Genomic DNA, 24,631 nt, shown 5'->3' on the forward strand with positions numbered 1-24,631 from the left:
TCTTTAGACTTAGATTGTCTCATCTTGTTCTTTCTCTTTGTTCTTGTTCTTATTTTATTTTGATTATTTTTTATGATGATTTATATTTGCTGAGGATAATTTGGAAAAAAAACAATTTCAATAAAGTTCTACTTAACCTAACCTAAGAAGTACAGAAGGCTTCTCTCACAAATTTTAAAGGTATCAAATCTACTCATTGAACAAAAGTAGCTTCTTCAAAGACTATTTCACACCCAATCTTTCTTCAGAGGAGTTTAAGTTTGTAGAGAAATTGTCTATGAAAAGTGGACCTAAACTAAATATATTTTTCAAAGACCATATGTGAGGAAATATTCAAATATCGATAATTCTTTGATTCATTGAGTTTTGGGGATTATAGCTGACTAATCTAATCACGTATCTGCCTAAAATTTGACCGTTCACCATTCTCAGAAGTGACGTAAAAGCAGATGACTACAATGACCAAGAGGTAACAAACTTAAAGCTTGTGATGAGATCCATATCTGTGGTTGATATTCATCATCTCATTCTGTTTCTTAGTTCCTATGACCTCTGCTACATCCTTCTAACCCTGATTAAAGAGGTGTCTTATTTACATCACTTCCATCAGGAGGTAGGTAGTAACCTTCATTTTGTACAACAAACTAATCACTTTGTCCATTGCATTTTTTATTAACTTTTAAACTTCCCCTCTAGTAACATCATTTGATTTAAACCATCCGTTGACCTTGTTGTCTCGCTTCCTCTTCTTATTAGTGTCATCATTCATCTGTTCACTGTCTCTATCTTTCACTTTCCCCAACCTTCTCCACATGAGTTCTTCCTCTGACTCTCTCATCATTCATTCTATTTTTCCCTCCCTCTTGTGCCTCGGCTTCCTGGCCGGCCTCTAAATCACGGCTGCCTTAAACACCTTTCCTTCCACGTTTGCCGTCACCTCTCCATCTGTTCAAACCTGCCTGCATTCTCACCTTTCTTGGTCTTGATCTTTTAGTCTGAGTGACTTCAGGAACATAGAACATAGAACTACAGTATGGAATAATCTTCTCTATTTTTCCGTCTACTCTTATTACATTAATAATCTCAATGTCCCTGTTTTAGGATTCAGTTCTTTTAAATTATTTTGATGCGATACATCGCCCTTTAAAAAAAATTATTCTGGAGCCACAGAAGCAACTACTGATTATCTGCCATGTTCTGGCATTAGTGACACGAAGTGTCTCTACTGGAGTAGGGCAAGTGTTACATTTATTTTAAATCCCTTTCTAATTTCTATAAAGTTTGATTGTAATTCATGTACATTGTTGTAATGAGCCGTAAACCTGGTGTTTTTGGTCAAGCTGCCACACACAAGTTCAGAATCCCCTTGCAATGAACAGACCCAAGTATCAACAATCAAATAATAATAATAGTATGTAAATATCAAACACATTTGTGTTCACTTTTACCTCATACTATAGGTAAAATAACCTAGATTCCAACCCAATAATAAACTTGTGAATCGAATTCATCCTTAATTTTGGACTGAAAATGTAAATTCACACTCACAAATTTCAGTTTACACTAAGAAAAGCAGGTTGATATTATATCATTTGCAATTAAAATTCTAGGACAAGGTCATTTCCCCAAACCCCTTCAGATTATTATTCAAAAACAACTTATTTTATCAATAGTTTTCCGGTTGTTTATAGAATTGTCCAGCAGATGGCAGCAACTTCCTCACACGAGAATGATGCATTCAATGACAGATATTGCTATGGTGCATTTAGGAACGCATGATAATTCAAAACCAAATGTGAAACACTTAACACTTTTTCCATGTTTTAAAGTTAGGCTTGATTTAGGTTTCTTTTTTCAAATAATTCATCCATTTCTTCCTTATGTGTCACAAAGGTGCTTTTTTTTAAGGAAATGACAACACAAAATCCCCACACACTTTCATACTGGATATTGCATTTTCATGGATGATCAAAATACAATACGTGAACACTTCATCACAATAAGTAACACACAGAAACACACGTTCTATAAATTGCTATTTATCTTCATGACAGACAGCTTTGTGTCATGTGATAATACATTCCTTTTTGTGAGGTTTACATTGTGGGTTTGATTAGTTCACTGTTGTCTGCTCTTATTTATTTGAGTTTTTAAGTTAATTTTTAACACTTTTAATACAGTGTTGTTCAGTTTTTAATGTGCAACCCCTTCTTTTTTTTGTTTTGCATTTGTTATTTTAATTTATTGCTCCTACCTTTTGAATTGATTAATCGCAGCATCCAAACTTACACTTCCCCGTATACTTTGCAAATGTGCATTTTCTCCCTCTCTTTCAAAAGTTACTTTCCCTAGAGTTGCTTTTGGAAGAAGTAACTGTCACTATTTTAAAGTAATAGATACAATGATGCCTATTATTCAACTTCCACACAAACACAATGAAGGAAGTTGTAATAGCGCCCTCTATAGAAACACCCTTTATAAGAAGCATGTGGACGCAGACGTGGCGTTTTTATACACATTAAAACAGCATTAAATGTTGCTAGCTATTGTGTAATAGAGGTGCGCTACTACTTTCATGAAGTTTTTATTTTCCTGTGAAGTTGTTCATTTGATTGTTGTGTTTGATTCATATATTACTTGTATTACTTTGTGTTATATGTATGTATGTATAGACGACATGCCAGAGTGCTGTATAGAGGTGCACTGAGGAGGAACTACTTTCCTGAACTGTTTTATTTCCTTGTGCGGGAATAAACTGAACTTTATAAAGATCTTCCGGTGTCGTCACTGAATGCGACACAATGCAGAGTTGTGTTTGGATCAGGCAGTATCCTCCGAGTGGATCATGGTGACACGAGCAACTCACCCGGTGTGACGTCTCCAGTGGAGGTTCTCACTTTTTAATTATATCACATGGAGTTCCATAAATGTGATTTTCTGAGATCTGTCCTGGTGAGTTCAAATGCATGACACCAAGTAAGACGAGACGACAGAACCTTGGCTCAATCCTCTCCTGTGGGTCGAGGGCGAGTCGATGAAACGTTCGTTTCTTTCCTTGTCAATCACACAACTTTCTTCTCTACAATCAAGACCCGCTTGGACCACAAGGCGGCGCTAAAGTGGCAGCCTTTGGTCGAAGCAGAGCTGGAATATGAGGACGCTGCTCACGACGTTGAGATGATGAAAAGGATGTTGAGAGTTTAGTATGAAGCAACTTATTTTTAAGTCACATGACGACATATTCGTAAGACCGCACACCAACTAGCGCTCTTTGTGTGCGTGTGCGTTTGTCTGCGCTTTTTTTTTTGCAATAGTCACAGTCTCTGGATCACATCTCGTCTAAAGTCTAATAACACCAATGGAATTACAATAAACAATAAAGACCATAGTTATAGTTTAACGAGCCTCCACCAGCATAAACACTCTGGATCTCATCTTTGAAAATCAATCTTCAAAACTTGATCGCACCTGGTTACACGACCATTACACATGTTAACACGCAAACATGCTGTTCATGTGTGTGTGTTTGCTCTACACGCATCTAATGGCGTCTTGCGTCTCCTGATGCTTGACAGCTCCGAGTTTCGTTGGACGATAAATCAAGAGTAATAAATATGTATCTGGAGAGAGAGGAAGCCCCTCCTCCTCCTCCTCCTCCTGCTCCTCCTGCTCCTGCTGGAGTCCTACACCCGAGCAGGAGCGTGACAGTGACGGAGGAGGTGTGTGGATGTAGCTGCTCCTGGCGCGGAAATTTCGCGGGACTCTGGGATGCGCGGCTCCTCCTAACAGCGGGAGGACTATAGGGAGTACCCGGGGTTTACAGAGAAGATGGGGCCCGCCGGCCTCTCCCGGTGCTGGAGCCTCTGCTGCAGCCTTCACATCGGTAAGATGGTCCAGATCTCCTCTGTCACGCGCGTTTTTGTCCGATCCCCCGCTGTTTCTTCTCCTGACTTCCTGAGGCCTCCGCGGAACCCGCGTTAAATGTGCTGCTCCTGAAGGCTTGCGAGCGCGTGCACGCAGGCGTGCGTGTGCGTTAATATGGGGATCTCCCCCCTCAAAATGTTGCAGCATCCCCGCGCCGAGGAGGGACCAGTTGTGGTCCAGCTGCGGCCCGGGACACCCGCTGGAGATTTTCCCCGCAAACAAAATCCCACGTAAAAATCGCCGCAACTTTGCGTCGATCGATCAGGACTAATAATGTGCGTGATTTTTATCGTCACGTGACGTTCACAGGTGGAATACCTAGATGTCACGATTAGACACACGCGCTCGCTGCTGTTGCATAAGGCCTAGGTGTGTGTGTGTGTGAGCGCGCCATTGTTCTGCTGCTCGCATAAAACCTTGAAAAACACGATTGCGGTTTTATTTATAGTTGGTCACGAACTGTTCGAAAAAAAACCATTATTTAGACAGAAAATGGGCAAATTTAGCCGCGCGCACATACTTAAAATACGTTTATCAAGATGAAAACGAAACAGTTTACATCCGTTTTTATCTTTTTAATATTATGATTATTAATGTTTGTCGTATTTATGGGGGGGGGGGCGTGGGTGTGTCCGACACGCTGCAGGGGACCGCGTGTGTCAGCGCGCGTGCACACGACGAAGCGTGAACGAAAGGGTGTCCTGTGTTTTTTTTTTGTTTTTTTTCTTCACGAATTCATGAATTAATAATTCTCCTGAATCATTGATGGAGAGGCTCGAACAATCGAGCGGAGAAGGGCGGCAGGAAAAAATATACAGGCGTCGTGTCGTCGATGAAAGTCAGATTTTACCGTTTGCAGGTTCGATGAAAAAAAGCGAACGGAACCGCCAAGGTCGTGTTCTAAAAAAAATGTATTAGGAAGAAAAGGAGAATCATAATTATTCCTCATAATTTTCATTTTTTTTCAGCACGAATATTTTTCTTCTGTATTCAGGCTGAGGGACATTCACTCGTTCATTCATTAACAAACTGCAGAAAATCCGTAGTGGTGACGTCATGTGCCAGTGTGTGTGTCATATTCACACGCTTTAGAAAAAAAAAAAAAAAACACGTTTCGTTCGTTCTTTGACATTATTTGAAAGATTTGAAAAACATTAATATTGATTTATTTTCGTAAAATGTGTAGATGCAAAAAAAATAATTTTATTATCATTTCCAGACATACATTATATATATATAATATTATTATGAATAGATAAGATTGAAAATATCAATGGAAAAGAATAACTCTAATTGATTTTTGAATTTTTAAAAGCCGTTGATATATCCGCTCTCTTGAATTATTTATTTCGTTCGTTCATCCAAACGTAGAACACGATTTTAATCGATTAAGGAAAAAATCTAAATCTAAATGTGGTTTATAATTAAATTCTGCTCTGGTCACAATGTCGATCCGAACAGAACCAGAACCGACAAGCTTGTTAGTCCCTTAGATTGGGAGGTAAATCAATGTTCTTAACGTGGCGCACGCGCATCAACAGCTTGACTGACAGGCAGGATGGATGATGATGTCATCCCGCCGCGCTCGTGCGTGTGAGGGGTTGCTTTGGCGTCGACCCCCGGTTTATCCAGGGCCTCGTTCAGGGGATCCGTTGAGCAGAACGGTGACGGGAGACGAGGACTCGGAGCAGTAGTCGTGTGTGTGCGTGGGGCAGATGGGGCGTGTGCGCGCGCGCGTGTACCTGTGCCTCCTCCGTGACCTGGTCCTCTCTCCACAGCGGCCCTCCTCCTGCAGAGCGTCCTGGTCAGCGCGGGTCAGTGTGACTCGGTGTTCAAAGGCTTCTCCGACTGTCTGCTGCAGTTGGGCGAGAACATGGCCTCCTACCCTCAAGACCTCGACGATCACCAGAACCTGCACCAGATCTGCACGTAGGTAGACCAGCCGGTGCGCCCTCTAGCGAGCGCTGCGAGGTGCTGCACAGGAAGTGGGCACCACCAGGGAAGAAGTAGAAGCGTGTGGTCAATAACTGCGAGGCCATTAGGGACACTTGTTACTAGATGGGATGGGCCTGGAGTGAGAGACAGAAGAAGTGCACGATAATGATGCGACCACAGGAGAAGATTATTAAAGAAATCTAACAGAAGAGACTGAAAAAGAAAAGTGAGGCTAAAATAAGGGATCTCAAGAGACATGCTAATGGTGGGGCACTCACAAAAGCTAGGCTAATAGAAGACAATCCAACAAAAGCAAAGCTATCATGAAATAAGCTTAACCTAATCACGAGAACCTGAATTAAATGTAAGATAATTGTCAAACATTCCACCAGTATACATCTTTGCAGCATGTCTTCTCAAGGTCAACCACTTGTGTGCCCCCCCTCACAGGTACTGGGACGACTTCCACTCGTGCGCCAGCACGGCTCTCGCGGACTGCCAAGAGGGGGCGACGGACCTGTGGGAGAAGCTCAAGAAAGAATCTCGCAACCTGGAATTTCGTGGAAGTTTGTTTGAACTGTGCGCCGCCGGGAAGGCGTCCGGAAGGTCCCGCCAGGCCGACGCCGTGTCCGTGCTTCTGGTTAGCCTACTGACTTGGCTGGCATTTTAACATCAGCTCAAAAACATCCAAATGGTTTTTACAAGCGCCAGTTAAAGCAATCCAAGCCGACTCCAACCCTTCACCAAAAGAGGCTGGCATCAGACACTTTGCAAACCACCCAGACCCACCAACTGGTCTCGGCCTCCAAGAGAAATTTGACATGATTGTTCGACTTTGTATAACATTTTCCAACTTCAAAGCTACAGAGTTCTTGCCAGTTGTGGTCACACAAACATTGTCGCTCCATTTGTTATTATCTCTACGGCTATGTCCCAGCTAACCAGGGTCGTCTGTGACTGGAAAAGTTCTGGATGATTTTGCCATGTTTGGGACAAATCGTCCTTTTGTTTCGTAGCTGTTGAAGTTCATTTTAGCGTCGAAAATAGCATGTTGTCACGTCAGAAGTAGTTTCTGAAAGGAGCACATTGTCCCAAATGCTAGAAGCACAGCAATAATCCCAGTCGTCAGGATCCAAGGACAGAGTGAATGCAGAGAAGAACTCGAAGTCAAAAATTCAACGAACAATAGTCTTTTACAGTCCATTGCTAAACACACGCTAAACATGTTTAGCAAAATACTAGCTTTGGCTAATTAATATTAAGACTTCAGAGTTCATGAAAGCTTTTCTACATTTGATCACTTGTTACGGAGCATGTTTGCCAAGTCGCTTGCTTCCAACTTGCGACTGAATCCACTTAGCAATACAGACGTGAACGCCTGTCAACATTAGATGTCATCAGAGGTTACCGTCCGGTGAAACGAAAAGACGGCAGAACGTTTTCGTCAAAGTGGTCGTGTTACCGGATGCCAACAGCAATACGGAGAAACGGCACCAGTGTAGCTCAAAAGAATAACCGCCGTGGCTGAAGAGTGACTCGACTGTTTAGTCCCTCCCCCTTGATCTCCTCTTTCATACTTAGGAAAACCATCCAAGACATGTTTCAGATACAATTCATAACGAACGCTCTTCTGAGGACGTCGATGATTAAAGATTTAAAAAGTATTGTAGAAAACTTTATTGTCGCTCATGGATAGTTTTAAAAATAAAGAAGACAAAAGTGATTTAAATAAAACTCAAATGACTCCGTTCATTCACACACAAGCACCTCAGCAGGTTAAAAGATGGGTCGGTGCTGAAGAGTGACCCGGTTCTGATCCAGCTCCACTGTGTAACTCGCGTATCTGGGGCACATCCAGGTCTCTGGAGGACCAGCTCAAGTCAGAATCAGGACCAGAGGATCTGGGTCGCTTGGCCACTGCAGGGGTTACTTCCTCCTGGGACACAAAGTGGTTCAGAGAGTTCTGGACTTGGTCAGGTCAAGTGGATCGTCTCAGTCCAGTTAACCAACAGGGTTGAGCCCAGAAACTTTGTTGGCACAAGAACAAACCAGTGCATCTAAGAATATTCACACCACCAGAGAGTTTGAACGTTTCCAGAACAAAACCTAATCTTGGCGTCAAGAATCCTGACTTCTTTCCCTGCAGTACAGGGTCCAGTGGCATGTCAGGCTCGGACCGTCACACCCAGCTCCTCCTGCGCCTGTGACCCGATCATCTGGTGGACACGGTTGACTTCGTTCTGCGTCAGTGTCCTCTCCATGTGCCGGTAGGTTATGCGATAGCAGAGGCTTTGTCGTTGCGTCCTGTTGATGACACCATTAACAGGAAGGGAAGCAAACAAACACCATTTAATAGCATGGAAAAAAAAAACAATTTCAGTAAGCCGTCAATCATCTCCTTTCCTGTCAACCTTTACCTGAGACACTGTTTTCCTAGAATAAGGGATAGAGAGACAAACAGGAAGCAGCACACACTGAAGTGGTGAGGCTGATGGAGTCTCTGATAATGACTCCCTTCCTGCCCCCTTCTGTACACACATACACATCCGTTTGTGTGTGTGTGTGCATGTGGAGAAAGGTTGCTGTAGCACACACACATACACACACACACACGATGTTGCATTTTTATGCAGTGCTGACACTGCCCCCCCCCCACACACACACACACACGCGTTTAAAAAAATGATTTGTCATCGTTCACATTGCAGCCTCGGTGTAAGTTTTGTGCAGTACACGCTCTTACTTGGGGTGTGTAAACTGGTCCACCAGCTGAACCTTTTCCACCAGGTCTCCTCCCACGGACCGCACCAGCTCATAGAAGTCATTCTGCAGGAAGAGTCCTGGGCCCTCGGGGAGCCAGAAGGACACATCGTTGTGGAGAGGAGGGAACTTGCTGAGGGGCTGTAGAGAGAGAGAGAGAGAGAGAGCAGGAACAGGGGGATTAGAAGTACAGTTTGGTTGGCTCCTGCAGTTTACCTGGAAGCAGACGGGTTGCTGGATGTCGTCGACTCTAAACTGGCTCAAGAACCTGTCGTCCTCACTCCAGAAAAGCCGGATGTCCGGGATATTGTAGAGGATCATAGCGAGTCGCTCCAGGCCGAGTCCAAAGGCCCAGCCCACTTTCCCTGCTGCCCCGGCTGCAGGACACACACACGATCAGACAAATGCCGGTGACACGCACTTCCTGTCGGCCGAGTATGAGTGTGGGTGTGTGTGGACGAGTGCAACTGTAGACGAGTGTGTGAGACAGAGAGAGGACGAGGGCTCAACGATTAGCTTGAGGATGTTTGTTTGCGTGTCTTCATGAGAAGGAGGAGGTTCTCCTCGTTTTCCTCCAGATGGAAGATGAACTGTCGCGTCTGGACAGGAGACAAGAGACCACCAGTTAGTGTGTGTGTGTGTGTGTGTGTGTGTGTGTGTGTGTGTGTGTGTGTGTGTGTGTGTGTGTGTGTGTGTGTGTGTGTGTGTGTGTGTGTGTGTTAGTGTGTGTGTACCATCTGTCTTTGTCAGAATCTCTCAGCTGAGGCTTCTCAGTGGGAGGAGAAGTTGTTTGACGGTAAATGCAGTGAAACCCAGATCAGGTCTTTAGTAGTTAAGTTACTTCTTTACAAAACAAACGTACTACAGTTTTTTCAATATGTTCCACATGACAATAAACACACGTGTGTCTCGTCGTACTCTAATGAACAAAACTATTGCCTCCACATGAGAACATTTGAATGAGAGTTTGTTTCAAGTAGAACTATATTGAAAATAAATATAGCATTGTTTGTACATGTGGGACACCATACTGTGGGCGACCAGGATGACCAGTTCTGATCGTAGGAGGCAGTCTTGAATTGAATATAGCTCTTTTTTTTTATTTACTTCATCAGTTCTTCATTTGATAATGGGATGAAAAAGTGATTTCCACAATACCTGGACGTTCTCCACTATCACTGCTCATGCACGTGTCTAACAGAGAGTGAGGCAGAACCCCCTGTAATGTTCTGAAAACATGGCACCTTAACAGTGCAATGAATGGGAATAACCTCAACATAACAAAGAAGATAAACAAGCAGGCAAACAATGGCTGCTTTGTGACTCTAAAACCAATGTTTAAGTCGTCCTTGAAAGTATTGATGCTTCATTTAAATGCTCCCTGTTGCTCCAGTCAACCTAACAAATAGGTGCTTGTCTGGTTTTTAGCCGAGAGAAAAAGAGAGAGGGAGAGGCAGAGGGAGGGAGAGGGAGAGGGAGAGACGGAAAGAAGGAATATTTCCCTAAATGGCCTGTTCATACCCACGAGTGCACACAGCTGAGTCAGCAAACAGCTGAAACATTGGGATTGTCATGCGTCTAAAGTGTGTGACACACTAGTGTCGCCATAGAAAGGAGTGACGCATCATTGTTGCCATGTGGCTCAAATGTTGTCGGGTTGTTGTTTCCCCTGCTCGTTGTGATGCCTCCATCAGGTCTCTAAATTTCACTGACACTTCCGATGCTCATTCCGGAGAGATTGATGTCTCTGTTCAGCCCCCTCCCTCACCCCCTCACGACTCACCCGTGTCTGTGTACGAAGGAGAAGGACGTCCAGCTGAGATGGATCACTGCACAAACAAATGTTTGCTCTCTACACTTCACTACACCAGCTCCACACTGTGTGTGTGTGAGTCTGTGTGTGTGTGTGTGAGTGCGTCGCGTTCGTCTTCTTAATTCTATTGTGTAACAGCATGGGGTGTGAGGAGACCAGCTGGCCACCAGTTATTGGCTCCACTGGGAGAAGTGTGGTGTGGGGGGGGGGAGATGCTGACTCACTCCCTTGACACACTCAACTTGTGTAGACGATGAAGGTGGGATACGCATGGATGTCATTGTGATGGGACCCCAGCAGCAGACCCTGGACCACTCTGGTCATGAGTCTTCTGTGGAGGCACCTTAATACCTCCTCTCTTAGGGGGCGGGGAGGGGGGCTGTCAATTATCAACCAGGGAGGTCAGAGGTCAGGGAGGGGCGTGACAGTACAAGCTCAACACGCAATTAGGAGGAGGAACGTTAATCCCTCCCTGTCCCCCCCTCCAGTGAGAGACGGGCGAGGAGGGACGAGGGGCCACATGATTTATTCAGAGGACCGGATTAAGAAAGGAAGCTGCCACCTGATCCCACCCCCCACCCCCGACACCCTGACTCTCTTGGGGGTCCACGCGGTAGCTTTGAAGTCTTTTTTAATGTCCCAAACAGGATTTTAATCAGATCTGAACACGTGCACGCACGCGCACACACACACACACACACACACACACCCAAAGGCAGCACGTGCCCCTCGACTCCCGTGGGACGCGTGTGTGAAAATCAGGTTTGGCGATGAGGGAGGTCATTACTGCCGCGTCCCATATGTCGTTCGGTAGACACACAAGTGTGTGTGTGTGTTATTCATTCATCCGAGCTGCTCTTCTAGACACGACGTTGAGTTTTAATCACATTTTTTCTTCGGTGTGAGCCTCCTCGAGTCTCACGATCCTCACTGAAGACGGACTTCCCTCTACACCCTCACTCTCTCCTCCTCCCGTCTCCCACCCCTCAATAATCTACTCATCAGTTCCTCGTCAAAAAAAATAATCCAAGTTTGTTTCTTTTCTACCTCTTCTTCATTATCTCTCTCTGCTCCAGAAAAAATAGTGTGTGTGTGTGTGTGTGTGTGTGTGTGTGTGTGTGTGTTTGGGGAACGAGGGGTTTCCAAGGCAACAAGGCACACTGCCGCAGTGGCTATATAGGGGAGGAGGAGATGGTGAGGAGCTGAGAGAGTAAAGCAGATGATAGAGAAATGTCTTCTGTGTGTGTGTATGGGTGAGACAGACATAACTCCTGCGGTGAAGGGTGAGTAAAGTGTGTGTTAATAACGTTGTCCACAGCCGAGCCTTTGTGTCAGCACAATGACACGCGATCTTATGCGCTGTACAAACTTCACACTGGACTTACAAGGATCATCAATCATTGGGTCGCATTAATGACGTCACAAAGTCCTCCCACCATCTCACCCGAGTCCAGAAGCTTTTGCTCCATCACTCCACATCCCAGAACCTCCATCCATTCACCCTGGAAATACACCTCCAGCTCAAAGGAGGGATGTGTGAAAGGGAAGTAGCACTCCACCCATCGCACCTCCACGTCTGCCGGAGAAGGGGGGACGGAGGGTGAGAAGGAAAGGGGGAGCGACAGGAAGTTGTCAGAATCTAACCTGCTCCAAAGAGATGTTGAACCAGTCTGCTCAGTGTCCGCTTCAGACTGACCTCCACCAACTTCACAGCCTCCAGAGAGTGGACTTCCTGTTTCTCTTGGGTTCTACGTCCTCCGGACTCAAACAGTTTCAGGTGCTCGCCGTCCACCACCTTTGAGAAGAGCTGAGAAGAGACTCACTCGTCGGCAACGGCTGTGAGTCGGAGTGAGGGTTACCTCGTAGTCAGAGAAGAGGCGGACGCCCTCCACCTGGTGGAAAACAGGATAGTGGCTGGCGTCGATCTCGTCGCGGCGATAAACGTCTCCAGCCAGCAGGAAGGCATCAAGGCCCGAGCTGACCAGCTCCTTCTGGTGGGCTGACGTATGAGCGCGCAGCATGTAGCTTCTAAATGTGAATGCAGGGTCAGTGCCTGACCCCAGCTCACACTGCAGATCACACTCACCTGTTCAGGTAGTAATTTTCTCCTCGTTCCCTGCTCGGATGGTTGGGCGGGATCAGCAGACTGTCGGAGAAATCATAGGGAGACCGAGGTCGACACACAAATCATGAGAGATTAACTCACCTGTCAAAGTTCTGCTCCACAGTGACCACTGGACTGATGTTGTCGTGGACAGAGAACAACGGGTTTCCTCCACGGCCGACGTAGGCGCTGTGGATGTAATAATATATATATATATATATAAAACCATTTGTTATACAACACATATTGCCCCACTGCAACATGCTAACAAACGCTATACTAATGACTCGGCAGAAAGCCAACATAAGAGTATAAAAATGATTTAGAAGAATGCCAATGTTAGAGTAGTAAACTGATCAGTTAGCAGAATCCAAAGTCAGGCAGAACTGCAACTGTAAGGGACATCGCCATCTTCACTGTAGCGGACACAAGGTCAGCTACAATGTAGGCAAATCCTCAAACTCTGTATAGTATTAGAGAATAAAGCAGTACAGATCATACAACAGAAAACATAACGATTGTACTGCAGCCTTTTTTTACCAGACATCTGAACTTCCACTGTGTTACAGACAACTCAGAAGCAGCTACAACTGCCATGATTGACTTTCTGACATCAACATGGGTTAGGAGACACAATGAAACACTGAAAATATGCATTGTCAGGATCGTGAAGGCTTTAAGAAACTCGTGCATCCTTTTAAAACACAGCTGTGTTGTGAGAGGGGAGCTACTGATGAGCAGGACTGACAGTGATGGCGATTCTACAGCCAGGACAACACAGATACAAACTCACTACAAACAGACACGGTGAAGATTCAGAAAATCACCCGCTGGAGTGCATGGCTCTGAATTTAACATTCAAGATTCTACCCTGGACAGAGAGTGAGAGGGTAGAGGGAGGATATATAGATAGAGAAGAGGCAGCAGGAGGCGCTCCACTTACCCACACATGTCAGAGATTTCACAACACACTCACTAGAAGACAATTGAGACCTGCTAGGACTTTCTCTCCTAAGCAGGAGGAGTCCATCAGGGGTTGACATTTTTTTCTGCCTTCCCCGCTGCCTCGGTTACAAGCAAGTGTGACTTATCAACTGCAGGAGACAGTTGGTGCCAAAAAGGTCACAGCTGCAGCTAGAAATTGTGGGCATGCTCATATTTTCAAGGATGTTTTACACTCCATGCTGACAGAGTCGTTTTTTTTCCCCACAGTTCTGCACTGAAAAATAAAATTTAAATTTGTCTCGTTTTAAATGCACATTCATAGAACTAGACTTTGATTGGTTTATTTATTTATTATTTTATTGGTTTAGTTGAAGTAACACAGACGAGTGCCTTGTGACAGAATCCAAAAATGAGTCAGTGTTACAACAATATTAGTCAGCAGAATACTTATGAGTCAGTGTGACATCTCGTTTCATTACTCAGCAGAAAATAGGTCAGGAGATCACACGCAAACTTTCAGGTCTCACCTGTAGAAGTGAGCTTTGATCCGCTCTTTTATCAGCCAAAGAGGATGGTGGGATTGATTATGGAGATTGCGGCCGACTCTGGAGAGAATTCTTGGCGTCACGTTGGTGAGGTCATCGCAGATGTAAGGCCGGCCCGTCACCTCCACGGTCTTCTGGCTCACCACCGCTGGCTGGGACGATACGCCATCTGACATGAGGCGTCTGGAAAGGAGACGGTGCCAGAAGCGAGGAGGTGGGCAGGGCAGCTGGCGGACAATCATGACGATGATGGGACCGTCAAGCTACAACAACATAAAGACATGACTTCATGACGCAACATTAAAAATATAACAAGAGATTGGACGAGCAAGATCTGGCTACACAACCAACACATAATATCCGACTAGATAACTGGACACAATGATAAACAACAGAAACACCACCTGAAGAATAAAGTCTTTCAACACTAGAAGCACTAGTAATGCAGAGTTAAAGGGTAAAGTTATGCAGTCCGGCACCAGGCACCAGTTTGATGGTGATAACACCCCTCAATTGTGATTCCCAAGGACTGGTCAGCACCAATTTTGGGGAAACACATTTTAAGAGAAATTATTCTTGACTTGCTGTCTCTAGTGCAGACATGTGGAGCAAGGGGAAATCAGTTTGATTTAACTTATATTTCTTCATCAAAAACGTATCAAGGTGCAGAATTCTAAGGTGAAATCCATGCAAGACTGTGGTTTAATACATGCGTAGTAAAATTATATGGTCGTTATATTCATAATCTAGTTGCTTTCCATCTTTGTTTAGAGTTGTTTTAATAAACTCCATTAGTTAAAGAATGTTGCCGTTGGATAAAAATGTAAAGATGTTTGATCATGTTACAGCTGTCACTTGTAAGGCTGTGGGTAAATCACCAGAAAAAATCTTTAACACGCTCAAAAAACTTAGTAAACTTCAAGTTTAAAGTTTCATCCATGTATCTATCTGTGCACTAAAATGCAGTCATCCAGCAGCTGTACTTAGTTTTACTTCAGAGAGGCTTTGGTAGATGATCCCTAAGTTTTAGTAACCCCCAACTCAGTAAAGGTGATTGACCAGTCTGAATATGGAAGACCAAAGATCTTCACTCAGGCCATCATCACATAATTCTTCTTAACAGATTACAGATTGAGGTTCATATTGATCGGAGATCAAAGTCATTCATCGTATTAGGAATAACTTTCCGTTAAAGTTCCTTAATCCTTTCATTTCATCATCATTTTTTCTTTCTCTGCTTTATCTTCTTTTTCCATTTATGTCCGGTACATGTTCAATATTACTCATTACTCATAAATTAAATAAAGTAATAAATTCATGACCAAAATATCACAGGTTGTCACAACAACTATGCTCTCATCAACAATCCTAATCCTTGAAATTTAAGTTATCAAAAAAGATCACCTGCGCAACAAGCACAGGTCGCTTTTCGCTTGGTTCTCATTTTTTTGGTTAACATTTTTAACAAATAGAGATGGGGAGATTAATTATTTAGCCTTATGTTAAAGGGAAACTGATTTAAGTGTGTCTTAAAGTGGACCTCTATTGTACTCATCAGTATGTGTCTGGTTGTACGAAACTTACTTTTAATATAGTTATTTACAAGTTTTTCTTGTGCTTGACCAATCACAGCAGAGTGTTATGGTAAACGTCATAAAACATGGAAGTCCAAAGGAATTGTTGTATAAACAAAGCGGGGCTTGATTACAGCTGGCTGGAGGAGAAGTGGAGCCCATTATTGGGGTAACAACTGACTCACTACAAGTTCAGTGCTTTTGTATTTAATAAACAATTGTTGGATCCATTCATCAGTCGAGGTACATAGAGTAAATGTTGAGTTCTGGGGTCACTCTCTGGACTGCAAACACAAGGGTTACAAGCCTTGACTGCACGTGTAGAGTAAACATTGTTAACTTTGACTTAATTTCTACATAACACTTGGCAGTGCCGTTACACACTTCTCTCTATTATGTTCTGAACAATGCCTGCATGAGTGAAGGGCATCGCTGACAGCACTGGCACGATGCCTCCCTCTACCAGTGAACAAAATTTATTTCTGCAAATAAAAGAGGCGGCAGTTCTGCTGAGCTATGCTGTGTGCGTGTGTGTGTGTGTGTGTGCGTGTGTGTGTGTGTGCGTGCGTCTGTGTCCATATGCTTGGAGGGAACAGACAGATGGGCTAGTGTGTGCATTTTACCAGCAGGAAGGTGAATCCCAAACACCAGATTTAGTTTCGTCGGCCCCCCATTAATCAACTTTCCCTCAAACATGAAACTGAGGACGTCTCAGTGTCTTTGTGGTACCTCTGAAAATTGGTTAAAAGGCAAATTTAAACATAATAGCCTCGTAAGCTTTAAGACATACCATCAATAGGTGACTAAAATGTGGTGCCCATTTTTGTGGAAGATTTGGAGTTAAGAGTTTCAGGGATTTTAAGTGATTTTATTTTCAATCTATTCAAAATGAATGGAGCAGAATTTGTTTCTGACACCTGGAAATTAAATAATTAAAAAAAAAAGAAAAGAAATGAAATGGACAAAAAACAATAATTGGATTTTCAATAGCGAATCATTTTAGTAATGGTCATGTTCTTTACAAGTGACTTTAGTTGTTGTTGAGGAGTTGTAAAAAGTATAAATAAAATAATACATTAAAGAATTTCTTTACAAATTCTAAGAGAGAAATTCTAAAAACTATTTAGTTTAGTAAGCAGCAGGCATATGATTTTAACATGGATTTGATGCAACTAAGACATACAACAATCGATTTCTACTTGATTTTCACACTTCACTAATTGAAGGACGCTCATTTGAACACTCGCCACCAGAACCTGCTATCCAGACAATCTCTCATGCTTCTGTGTTAATGTATGTTTTAACGTGATATATCACATTTCTATGACTTCAATGGTATGTGTTCTAATACAACAAATGTGTGTTTGACATATTATGACATATTAATGGGCTTCGGTCCTCCTCCAGACAGCAGAACATTGTTTATATAACAAGTCCCTTGGAGCTTGAGATTTCCTCGATTGATGATACGCAGTGACAAACCTCAATACCTGACCAATCATGGCAAAGTGGTGTGGTTGGGGTAAAAACAGAGTGTTTTCAGTAGGCAGGGCTTAAGCACATTTTCTAATATAAATATTTCAATTAAAAGAAAGTTTTCAACAAACAGACACATACTGATTCATACAATAGATCCATATAGGAGACACTTAAATCAAAACACAAGTTGATTTAAAGTAAATAATATCTCCAGCGAACATATCAAAAATAAAATGGGTCATCAACCATGACCAGTGTTTCTCTTCACACAATCACCTTTTTTGGTCTGAGAAGACATGTTGCCCTTGTGTCGACTTATACATACATACAATGGAAGGGTCAACATGATGAACTCCAAAACATTAAACTTTTATTAAAATATGGCAGCAGTTTTTCTTCAGTTTGAAATGTCTGTTGCCATAAAGATTACATATTCTTATTCCCACTTTTTCCTCAAAAAAAACAGTTTTGCTGGTTCCACCTCCATCAGGCCACAACCGCTCAAAAAGGGTAGCTCACAGTAATTACAAGTTCTTTGGTTGTTGGTGGGACTTACACAAGTAACATAATGACCCCCAGACTTCAGCCAAACCCACTTCACTGTTGGGTCTGGCAGGTCTACGTTGGTCCACATCCCACCTCAGGCCTGGACTACGAGTGTCTCTCAAGCACCTGGACTTCCAGTGTCTCTCAAACACCTTAAACATGATGTCCAGTCCAGCAGAACAGAGCAGCAGCTCGGACAGCTCAAGGACGAGTCTGTGCTCCTTCAGTCAACAGAGGTTTCAGGTTTTGCCCGAACGAGGACTGGATTCAGATGCAGCAGTTGTTTGCTCGTCTGTACAAATGTTGAGAACACTTTTCCACCTGCTTCCTCAGCACACGGGCCACGACAGCGTCCACTGCAGCATCCTGCAGCAACAGCACATTCTCCAGCATCCTTCTGCCTGAGAACTCTTTCTCCAGCTTCCTGAGTGACAGCTTGCACAAGATTCTAACGTTCTGCGCCCGCGGGCAGTAGTCCTCGCACAGTCCCAGTCCGGTCAGGATGATGTCAGTCAGTCGGCGGATATGGTCACAGTTAGAAACTGTGTCTCGCTTGACAGGTGTCTTACATTTGTTTAACAGACGGACAGTGAGTAGCGTGACAAAAAAGCGAAGAGACTGCTGTACGTCCTCCTGCTCTTCAAGGGACGACACACTTGGCTCCTTGGACTCCTTGGAGTCCTGAGAATCCTTGGAGTCCGGCGTATCCTTGGAGTCCGACGAATCCTTGGAGTCCGGCGAATCCTTGGAGTCCGGCGAATCCTTGGAGTCCGGCGATTCCTTGGAGTCCGGCGAATCCTTGGACTCCTGTGACTCCTTGGAGTCCTGCGAATCCTTGTTCGTCGCTGGTGAGCTAATGGAGGACCCAGCCTCATCGGCTTCTTTCTCAGAATCTGCATTGCTGTCTGACATGGCAGCTCCGCTATCATCACTAGTATGTGTGAAATTAAAGTCCCGGTCTTATAGCTTCTCACAACAAAACGCTCATTCAAGAGCGATGCCAAGACCTTTGAAGCTATAATGACATCACACACATGCAGGTGAGTCTTTAAAGTGCAACTGTCTTGTAAAAAAAAATCTATCAGTAGGCCTATATAGTTCTGCACTGATATTAGCATTATGATGCCATCATGATCGACTGATCAGAATTACAAAACGTTGCCTTTTTTTCTTATGATACATGATCATTTTCCGTTTCATACTTTCATAATAACAAAAATGTGACTCAAACTTTTCAAATATTCTTATTTCTTCATCTACAGTGGCTACAAAGTGAAAGTTCTTTTTCATTAGAAGACAAAAAACACTCAAAATTACTTGTCATTCAACCAGACACTAGCAGACAAAAAACAAGACTTGACAGGAAACAGGAGGTTATAGAGGTCAAAATAATCAACCTGCATTTCACTTGACAGCAAATACCTTGATAACTGCTTTAGTTAGTTTAGTTTCTTTCTTCCTTGTGATATTGTATTTCCAATTCTTAATTTATTAAAAAGTCACTTCGGTGTTGTTTGTTATTTTAGTATAAGTATTAGTAGCAGGAAAACGGTAAATAAAGTTTTACCTTACCTTACCTTAATAAGCAGTCGAGCATGTTTAAATAATCATATAAGTATTTATATAAGGTATGATAACATATTGTTGGTGTTGGCGTTGGTGTCACCAATGTTATTTACTTGCTAGCACTGGGGCTAGCTGCAGGCTGAACTGACCTCTCTGAAGTCTACCTGCCAAAAATGAACAATGGAGAGACAAGACTCTCACCTGTCAACTGTGACGTCAGACGGTGATGGCAGCTCACCTTGTTGTGGTCCAACAAGTAGCGACAGAGAAGGTCGTTCACTTCCGGTCGTTATTCAAACTTGAAATTCCTCACTCTAGCTGATACAAGTATGATACTATATATAACAAGACATGATTTAGGCGCTGTAAGTCCCCATTCAGACTTTAAAACGACGGCCTGAAATTGTTATTATCAATATAATGGAGTATTTCTATGGAAACGGACAGAGTTCAACGTGAACCCACCTGGTTCTGGCCAGAACGAAAGTTGTCTCAAGCACGCCTGAATATTTCTGTAAGATAATCGGTCAAACCATGTCAAATAATATATCTAGTTTGTCATGTATGGCAAACAATTGAGTTTAACAAGAGCAAAAATTACAAACATCACGTACGAAAAATACGTAGCTGATTTTTTGTTTTGTTTTTACTCAGGCGTTCTTAAAGACAGCCGCCCGGGTACTCCACAGAAGGCTATCGTGCTGCCCTGTTAGCATCACGATGGCAGCGAGCTCCAGCTCTCAGATCCTCTCTCTGTACAGGTCACTGCTGAAGGAGAGTCGCAGGTTCCCCTCCTACAATTACAGGTGAGACTCATCGCTTGCTCACTCCTGTAGGTGATCGATACGTGACTCCGTACTGGTGGTTGACAACGTCCGTTTTCCTTCTCCCTGCTTTGTTTACATTAACCGTTTTGAAGTTTACGTTTTGTTCTTTCGAGTCAAACTGGTACAAAGTCCTGTACGATGAGTGTATATTACTGTTACTATAGAAGTAGAGCAGTGTCATCTAGATAGATATATACAACTTTATTGATCTCTCTCTGGAGGTCTTCGGGAAATAATTTTTCCAGCACACAGCAACACAGATGATAGATTCATCAAGAACAAGAACAAAGTTTATATAAAAAAGAAAGTGCAAGATGAAACAATATAAGTCTAAAGATAAATAACATAGATCAAAGATAATATAACAAAGGATACAAAGATTAACGTGGAATATCATCATCTTTTCACTCCTGAACTTTCTTATACACATGGTCTGTGTTGCAGGACCAGTTTACTGTCCAGCCACACATCGAGGTACTTATAGTTGTCAACTATTTCCACCTCGTCCACTGAGATGGACACTGGACGTGGCTTTGTCCTGAACCTCCCAAAGTCCAATACCAGCTCCTTGGTCTTTGAGGTGTTCAGCTACAAGTGGTTCCTCTCACTCCAGTCCACAAAGTCACGTATTAGACTCCTGTACTCTTCTTCGCTGTTGCCCCTGATGCATCCAACAATGGCAGTGTCGTCAACATACTTCTGGACGAGACTCAGCTCTGAGTTGTAGCAGAAGTCTGAAGTATAGATGGTGAAGAGGAGAGGGGCCAGTACTGTCCCCTGAGGTGCCCCTGTAATGCACACCACGGTGTCAGACGTGATGTCCTTCAGCCTGACATACTGTGGTCGGTCGATCAGTGAGATAGTCCGAGATCCAGATGCATCTTTGTCAGTTTGCCCTGGAGCAGCGTGGGCTGGATGGTCTAAAAGGCACTAGGAAAGTCCAGGAAAAGCTCAAACCTGTTGAAAAATTTGTTTTGTTGAGACCGTTTGCCTCCACCGTGTCCACTGCAGTCAGAGATGACCTAGTCTTCTGTCAAGTGATGGTTTTAACACCATCCCAGACCTCTCTTATTTATTCCCCGTTCAGCTTCTCCTCCAACCTCCTCCTGTAGGTGTTCTTTGCCTCCATCAAGCATCGCTTCACCTCCTGCTGTGGTGACCTCATGCCGTCCTTGTCCCTGCTCCTGAAAGTCACCTTCTTCCTGTTAAGGACATCCTTGACGTTCTTTGTTACCTATTTTTTTTATTGGGGTATAGGCGGAAAGTCTTAGCAGGTGCGACACATTTTAGCAGAAATTTAAATAATCCATTAGACAAAGTGTCTGACCCTCGATGTCCTCACCATGAGACTTCAGCAGCACATCCCAGTCTGTGGGACATCAAATGTTGTACCGTTGAATTGCTTTTTTTAATAATCGAATTCAATCATTTGTTATTGAAACATTGTATTTATTTTAGTTAATAATTGAATAAAATAATTGATGTATTAAAGTCTTTAATTTATTTTATTTAACAATTTAATTTGTTTTTTGCTCTTGAAAAACTGAATTAAAGAAAAAAATCTAATATTTCTAAAAAAAAAAAAAAAAATTCACATAGTTTAATATTTTAGTTACAAAATGTTTGTAATTCAACATTTTTTAATTTTAACCTTCAATATTTAAACATTCTATGCCTTTTAAATTTAACATTCTGTTTTAAAAGTGCCATTAGATAATACAAGAAGAGCACTGAGCTACTTGAACTTTCAGCCAATTATGCGTCTGTGTGTCTTTATAAAGCTTGTACTTTGAAAAGTTGTTTTTTTATAAAGACACCTTAGAGGAAATAAAATGTGAAGAACGAAAAAATAAAAGACAAATGACCTATTTAGATATAATTAACCATATTTGCGGTTTTATTTCCTATTGTGGCATTTCATTTTATAACATACTTATAAAGGTTGACAGAATGAAAAATTTAAATTAATGATTTATAGTAATGTGGATTTATTCTAGTGATTATTCCAGTGCTGTATATGAATTTCACAATTTCCTCAGATTTTATTTTGTAAAAAATTAAATTAAATATTAGTTTCAATAAAAATAATTATTGAATAAATTATTTGGTGGTTGACCGCAGTCAACAGTGGTCCGTTACTGCCATCGCATGGATGTGTTTTTCATGCACCACTGCACTGCATTGTGAGTAACATACAGATCTGAGGGGGACATCCATGGTAACTTGATCCCTCTGCCCTCTAGGAGGGATTTTTTCGAAGTTCAATTCAGCTGTTCTATGGTTTCAGGCTACAAATGAAAAAATACTGCATTTCTTAAATGTTTTTTTATTTTATTTTTAAATAAGAAGATTCAGCTGTGTGTAAAAGACTGTGTGAGACTTCATGACGGCGTCTGGCAGACACACAGCAGCACCAACATCCATCTCTCCAGTGAACTAAGGGTCTGTTCTCGGGGTATGACCTCACAACCCTCCTTCCCTCCAGCATGGAAAGCAGTGCAGACTTGGGTCAGAGGAGCAGAGCCGGAGGGGATCATGTCAACCATCATGACTCACTAACCACTTTGATTCCTAACATCTACACTGAGACTCTTTTATCTAGGGAGAACTTTAAAGTTACACAAATCTGTCAGTGCTGCAGAGTCTCACTTCACATAGAACGACAGTCTACTCGCTGGTAGAGCGACAGTCAGCCGATAAATGCTGCCTACAGAGCACAGTTTGACTAGTAATGCAACAAAGTTAAACTAAAAAAAGTGGACATGTGTGTGTGTTTCAGGACCTACGCAGTGCGGCGTGTGCGCGACTCTTTTAAGGCGAATAAAAACGTTGAGGATCCAAAGACTGTGGAGAAACTGATGGTGGAGGGTAGAGAGAGCCTGACTATGATCCAGAGACAGGTAACACACACACACACGCACACATTGGTGGCAACAGATGTTCTCCTGGCAACATCTGTCTCGTCTCATTACTGAACAAACTTCTCTCTGATCGCACCCGCTGTCTGACTTTGCTCCCATAATGCATCTGTGTCCTCCTGGAAAAATCACATTCCAGCTCATCAACACTAAGTGTGTGCCCAGTGACTCACAATAGACTTGCATGTTCTTGAATATGTATTTCCACGTGAGCCCGAGACTTTCTGCTGGGGGCGGGGGGGTCGTCATCAACACTATTTTTTTTTTCTGGTGAACTCTTCCTGCTGTCGGCAGCCAAGGGTGTGAGGTGATATGAACATGGAGGAGGATGAAGATGCTCTTTGTGTAACTGCAGCCGCAACAATTTACATTACAGCCACGCCCCTCGCTTCTAATTGGTCCGGGCCGACACCGCCTCTCTCCCTTCCTACAGCACAACATGACAAATCGGAATAAGCCATCAGAAGCGATGACGTCAGAGAGAAATATATTTATTAATAGTAAATGGCGCCCTCTACTGGCGTCAGGAAACCATCGACAAGGTGTTATTCTTACGCTGGTGTGTTTTGTGCAGGTGGCGATCGGATCCATGTACCAAGCTCAGAAGATGGTGATGGAGTCATGAGAGGAGAGGATGTCAATCTTTGACTCTATGGAGAAATGGTGTGTTTTCTTTGCGCCCCATGACTGGAGACTTGTTCAGAGACTGTCCCCCGTCTCTCCTGCAGATGAGATGGGAATGAACGGTGGAAAATGAATGAGACTTTAAAACTGTTACCTCATTTCAAATAAATATGTAAAACCTTTGTCCTCACTCTTTCTTCGCCTGTCGGGTGAGTTCAGATGATTCCACATGTGTAGAAAAAAAAGCATCAGTGAATTTTTTGGTCACCAGAACGACCCTCTCGAGCTGCAGTCGCTCGGTCGACGGCCTGCAGAGCTACGTGCGTGTTTACACGTCAAACACGCCCGGGGTCATGTCGACTGGGTCTGCGGACTTTAGCCAAGTCTGGTTCAGAGTCTGAGTTAACGGTCCTGCACGTCATCATGTCAACAAAGACTAAAGTTGTACCTGGTGCGACAGAAGCTCAAGAGTAAACAAACAATGGGTGGTTTTGCACGCATTGTGAAACATGTTTTATTTTGTATGAGGTTTTTTATTCGTTGATTATCCGAGCGACGTGTGACGTCATCCAACAACCTGGTGAAACTGTCTGACGCTTTCATGTTAAATGTACTGTGCGCGTAATAATAGAACATTACGGTAGCAATAAAGCGGGTCGGAAGAAATGTCCTGGAGACCACAACTCGAACCAAAGTAAAATAATTGACTTTTTTTGCGATTTAAAACGTTTTGATCTCGAGTTATTTCTTTATTTGTGTTCATTTTTCTTTTGGACAAGTGAAACAAATGGCTAAGTAATATAAGTAAATTGTTGATTTATATTCAAATAAGTATTTGCACCAAAACATATGGTAATAAATATAGCATGAATGGGTTTTACTGCAGTTTTTTGCTTTTAACATAAACAAAAACTTATAAAGCACGCCAACTTTGATATAATAAAATTAAAAATTGCAAACCTATTTAAAAAATGACTCCATATCATTGAAGATTAAGGTTATTACTACATTTTCCAACACTTTACTGCAGTTTTTGTTTCATTGTAACCTGTTGTATTCATTGAAATGCAG

General features: G+C 42.9%; 3 protein-coding genes across 7 annotated transcripts; 2 read left to right on the plus strand and 1 right to left on the minus strand.

Moving 5' to 3' along the window:
- Positions 1-3,708: 3,708 nt before the first annotated feature.
- On the plus strand, positions 3,709-7,593 carry nrn1a (neuritin 1a). Its single transcript, XM_087789314.1, has 3 exons — positions 3,709-3,883; positions 5,703-5,853; positions 6,310-7,593. Exons 1-3 carry the CDS (start codon positions 3,829-3,831, stop codon positions 6,527-6,529), a joined length of 426 nt encoding a protein of 141 aa, XP_087645440.1. The 5' UTR covers positions 3,709-3,828; the 3' UTR covers positions 6,530-7,593.
- On the minus strand, positions 7,522-19,661 carry fars2 (phenylalanyl-tRNA synthetase 2, mitochondrial). Of its 5 annotated transcripts, none has more exons than XM_087789312.1 (10): positions 19,393-19,661; positions 14,009-14,289; positions 12,639-12,725; positions 12,519-12,578; positions 12,292-12,460; positions 12,077-12,227; positions 11,877-12,008; positions 8,836-8,996; positions 8,603-8,760; positions 7,522-8,163 (listed from the first exon to the last, which is right to left on the minus strand). In XM_087789312.1, the coding sequence occupies exons 2-10, from the start codon at positions 14,266-14,268 to the stop codon at positions 8,025-8,027; spliced, it is 1,317 nt and encodes a 438-aa protein (XP_087645438.1). In that variant the 5' UTR covers positions 14,269-14,289; positions 19,393-19,661; the 3' UTR covers positions 7,522-8,024. The 5 variants fall into 5 exon arrangements, with proteins under 5 accessions (XP_087645438.1, XP_087645437.1, XP_087645436.1 ...); XM_087789311.1 differs by having other exon boundaries at positions 12,077-12,239; XM_087789310.1 differs by having other exon boundaries at positions 8,603-8,996; positions 12,077-12,239; positions 19,430-19,661.
- A 233-nt stretch (positions 19,662-19,894) lies between these two features.
- lyrm4b (LYR motif containing 4) lies at positions 19,895-23,742 on the plus strand. The gene is made up of 3 exons (XM_087788143.1): positions 19,895-19,997; positions 22,798-22,918; positions 23,511-23,742. The coding sequence occupies exons 1-3, from the start codon at positions 19,912-19,914 to the stop codon at positions 23,559-23,561; spliced, it is 258 nt and encodes an 85-aa protein (XP_087644269.1). The 5' UTR covers positions 19,895-19,911; the 3' UTR covers positions 23,562-23,742.
- Positions 23,743-24,631: the final 889 nt, after the last annotated feature.

This window comes from Callionymus lyra, chromosome 4 (assembly GCF_982586985.1).
Source record: "Callionymus lyra chromosome 4, fCalLyr1.hap1.1, whole genome shotgun sequence".
NCBI classification, from domain to species: Eukaryota; Metazoa; Chordata; class Actinopteri; order Syngnathiformes; family Callionymidae; genus Callionymus; species Callionymus lyra.

Coding starts and splice junctions, on each gene's coding strand:
- nrn1a (XM_087789314.1), top strand. CDS start 3,829: ATGGGGCCCGCCGGCCTCTCCCGGTGCTGGAGCCTCTGCTGCAGCCTT. Junction 3,884..5,702: donor CTGCTGCAGCCTTCACATCG/GTAAGATGGTCC, acceptor CTCTCTCCACAG/CGGCCCTCCTCCTGCAGAGC. Junction 5,854..6,309: donor AACCTGCACCAGATCTGCAC/GTAGGTAGACCA, acceptor CCCCCCTCACAG/GTACTGGGACGACTTCCACT.
- fars2 (XM_087789310.1), bottom strand. CDS start 14,268: ATGATTGTCCGCCAGCTGCCCTGCCCACCTCCTCGCTTCTGGCACCGT. Junction 12,726..14,008: donor ATCAAAGCTCACTTCTACAG/GTGAGACCTGAA, acceptor TTACATCCACAG/CGCCTACGTCGGCCGTGGAG. Junction 12,461..12,518: donor GAAAATTACTACCTGAACAG/GTGAGTGTGATC, acceptor ATTCACATTTAG/AAGCTACATGCTGCGCGCTC.
- lyrm4b (XM_087788143.1), top strand. CDS start 19,912: ATGGCAGCGAGCTCCAGCTCTCAGATCCTCTCTCTGTACAGGTCACTG. Junction 19,998..22,797: donor TTCCCCTCCTACAATTACAG/GTGAGACTCATC, acceptor TGTGTGTTTCAG/GACCTACGCAGTGCGGCGTG. Junction 22,919..23,510: donor TGACTATGATCCAGAGACAG/GTAACACACACA, acceptor TGTTTTGTGCAG/GTGGCGATCGGATCCATGTA.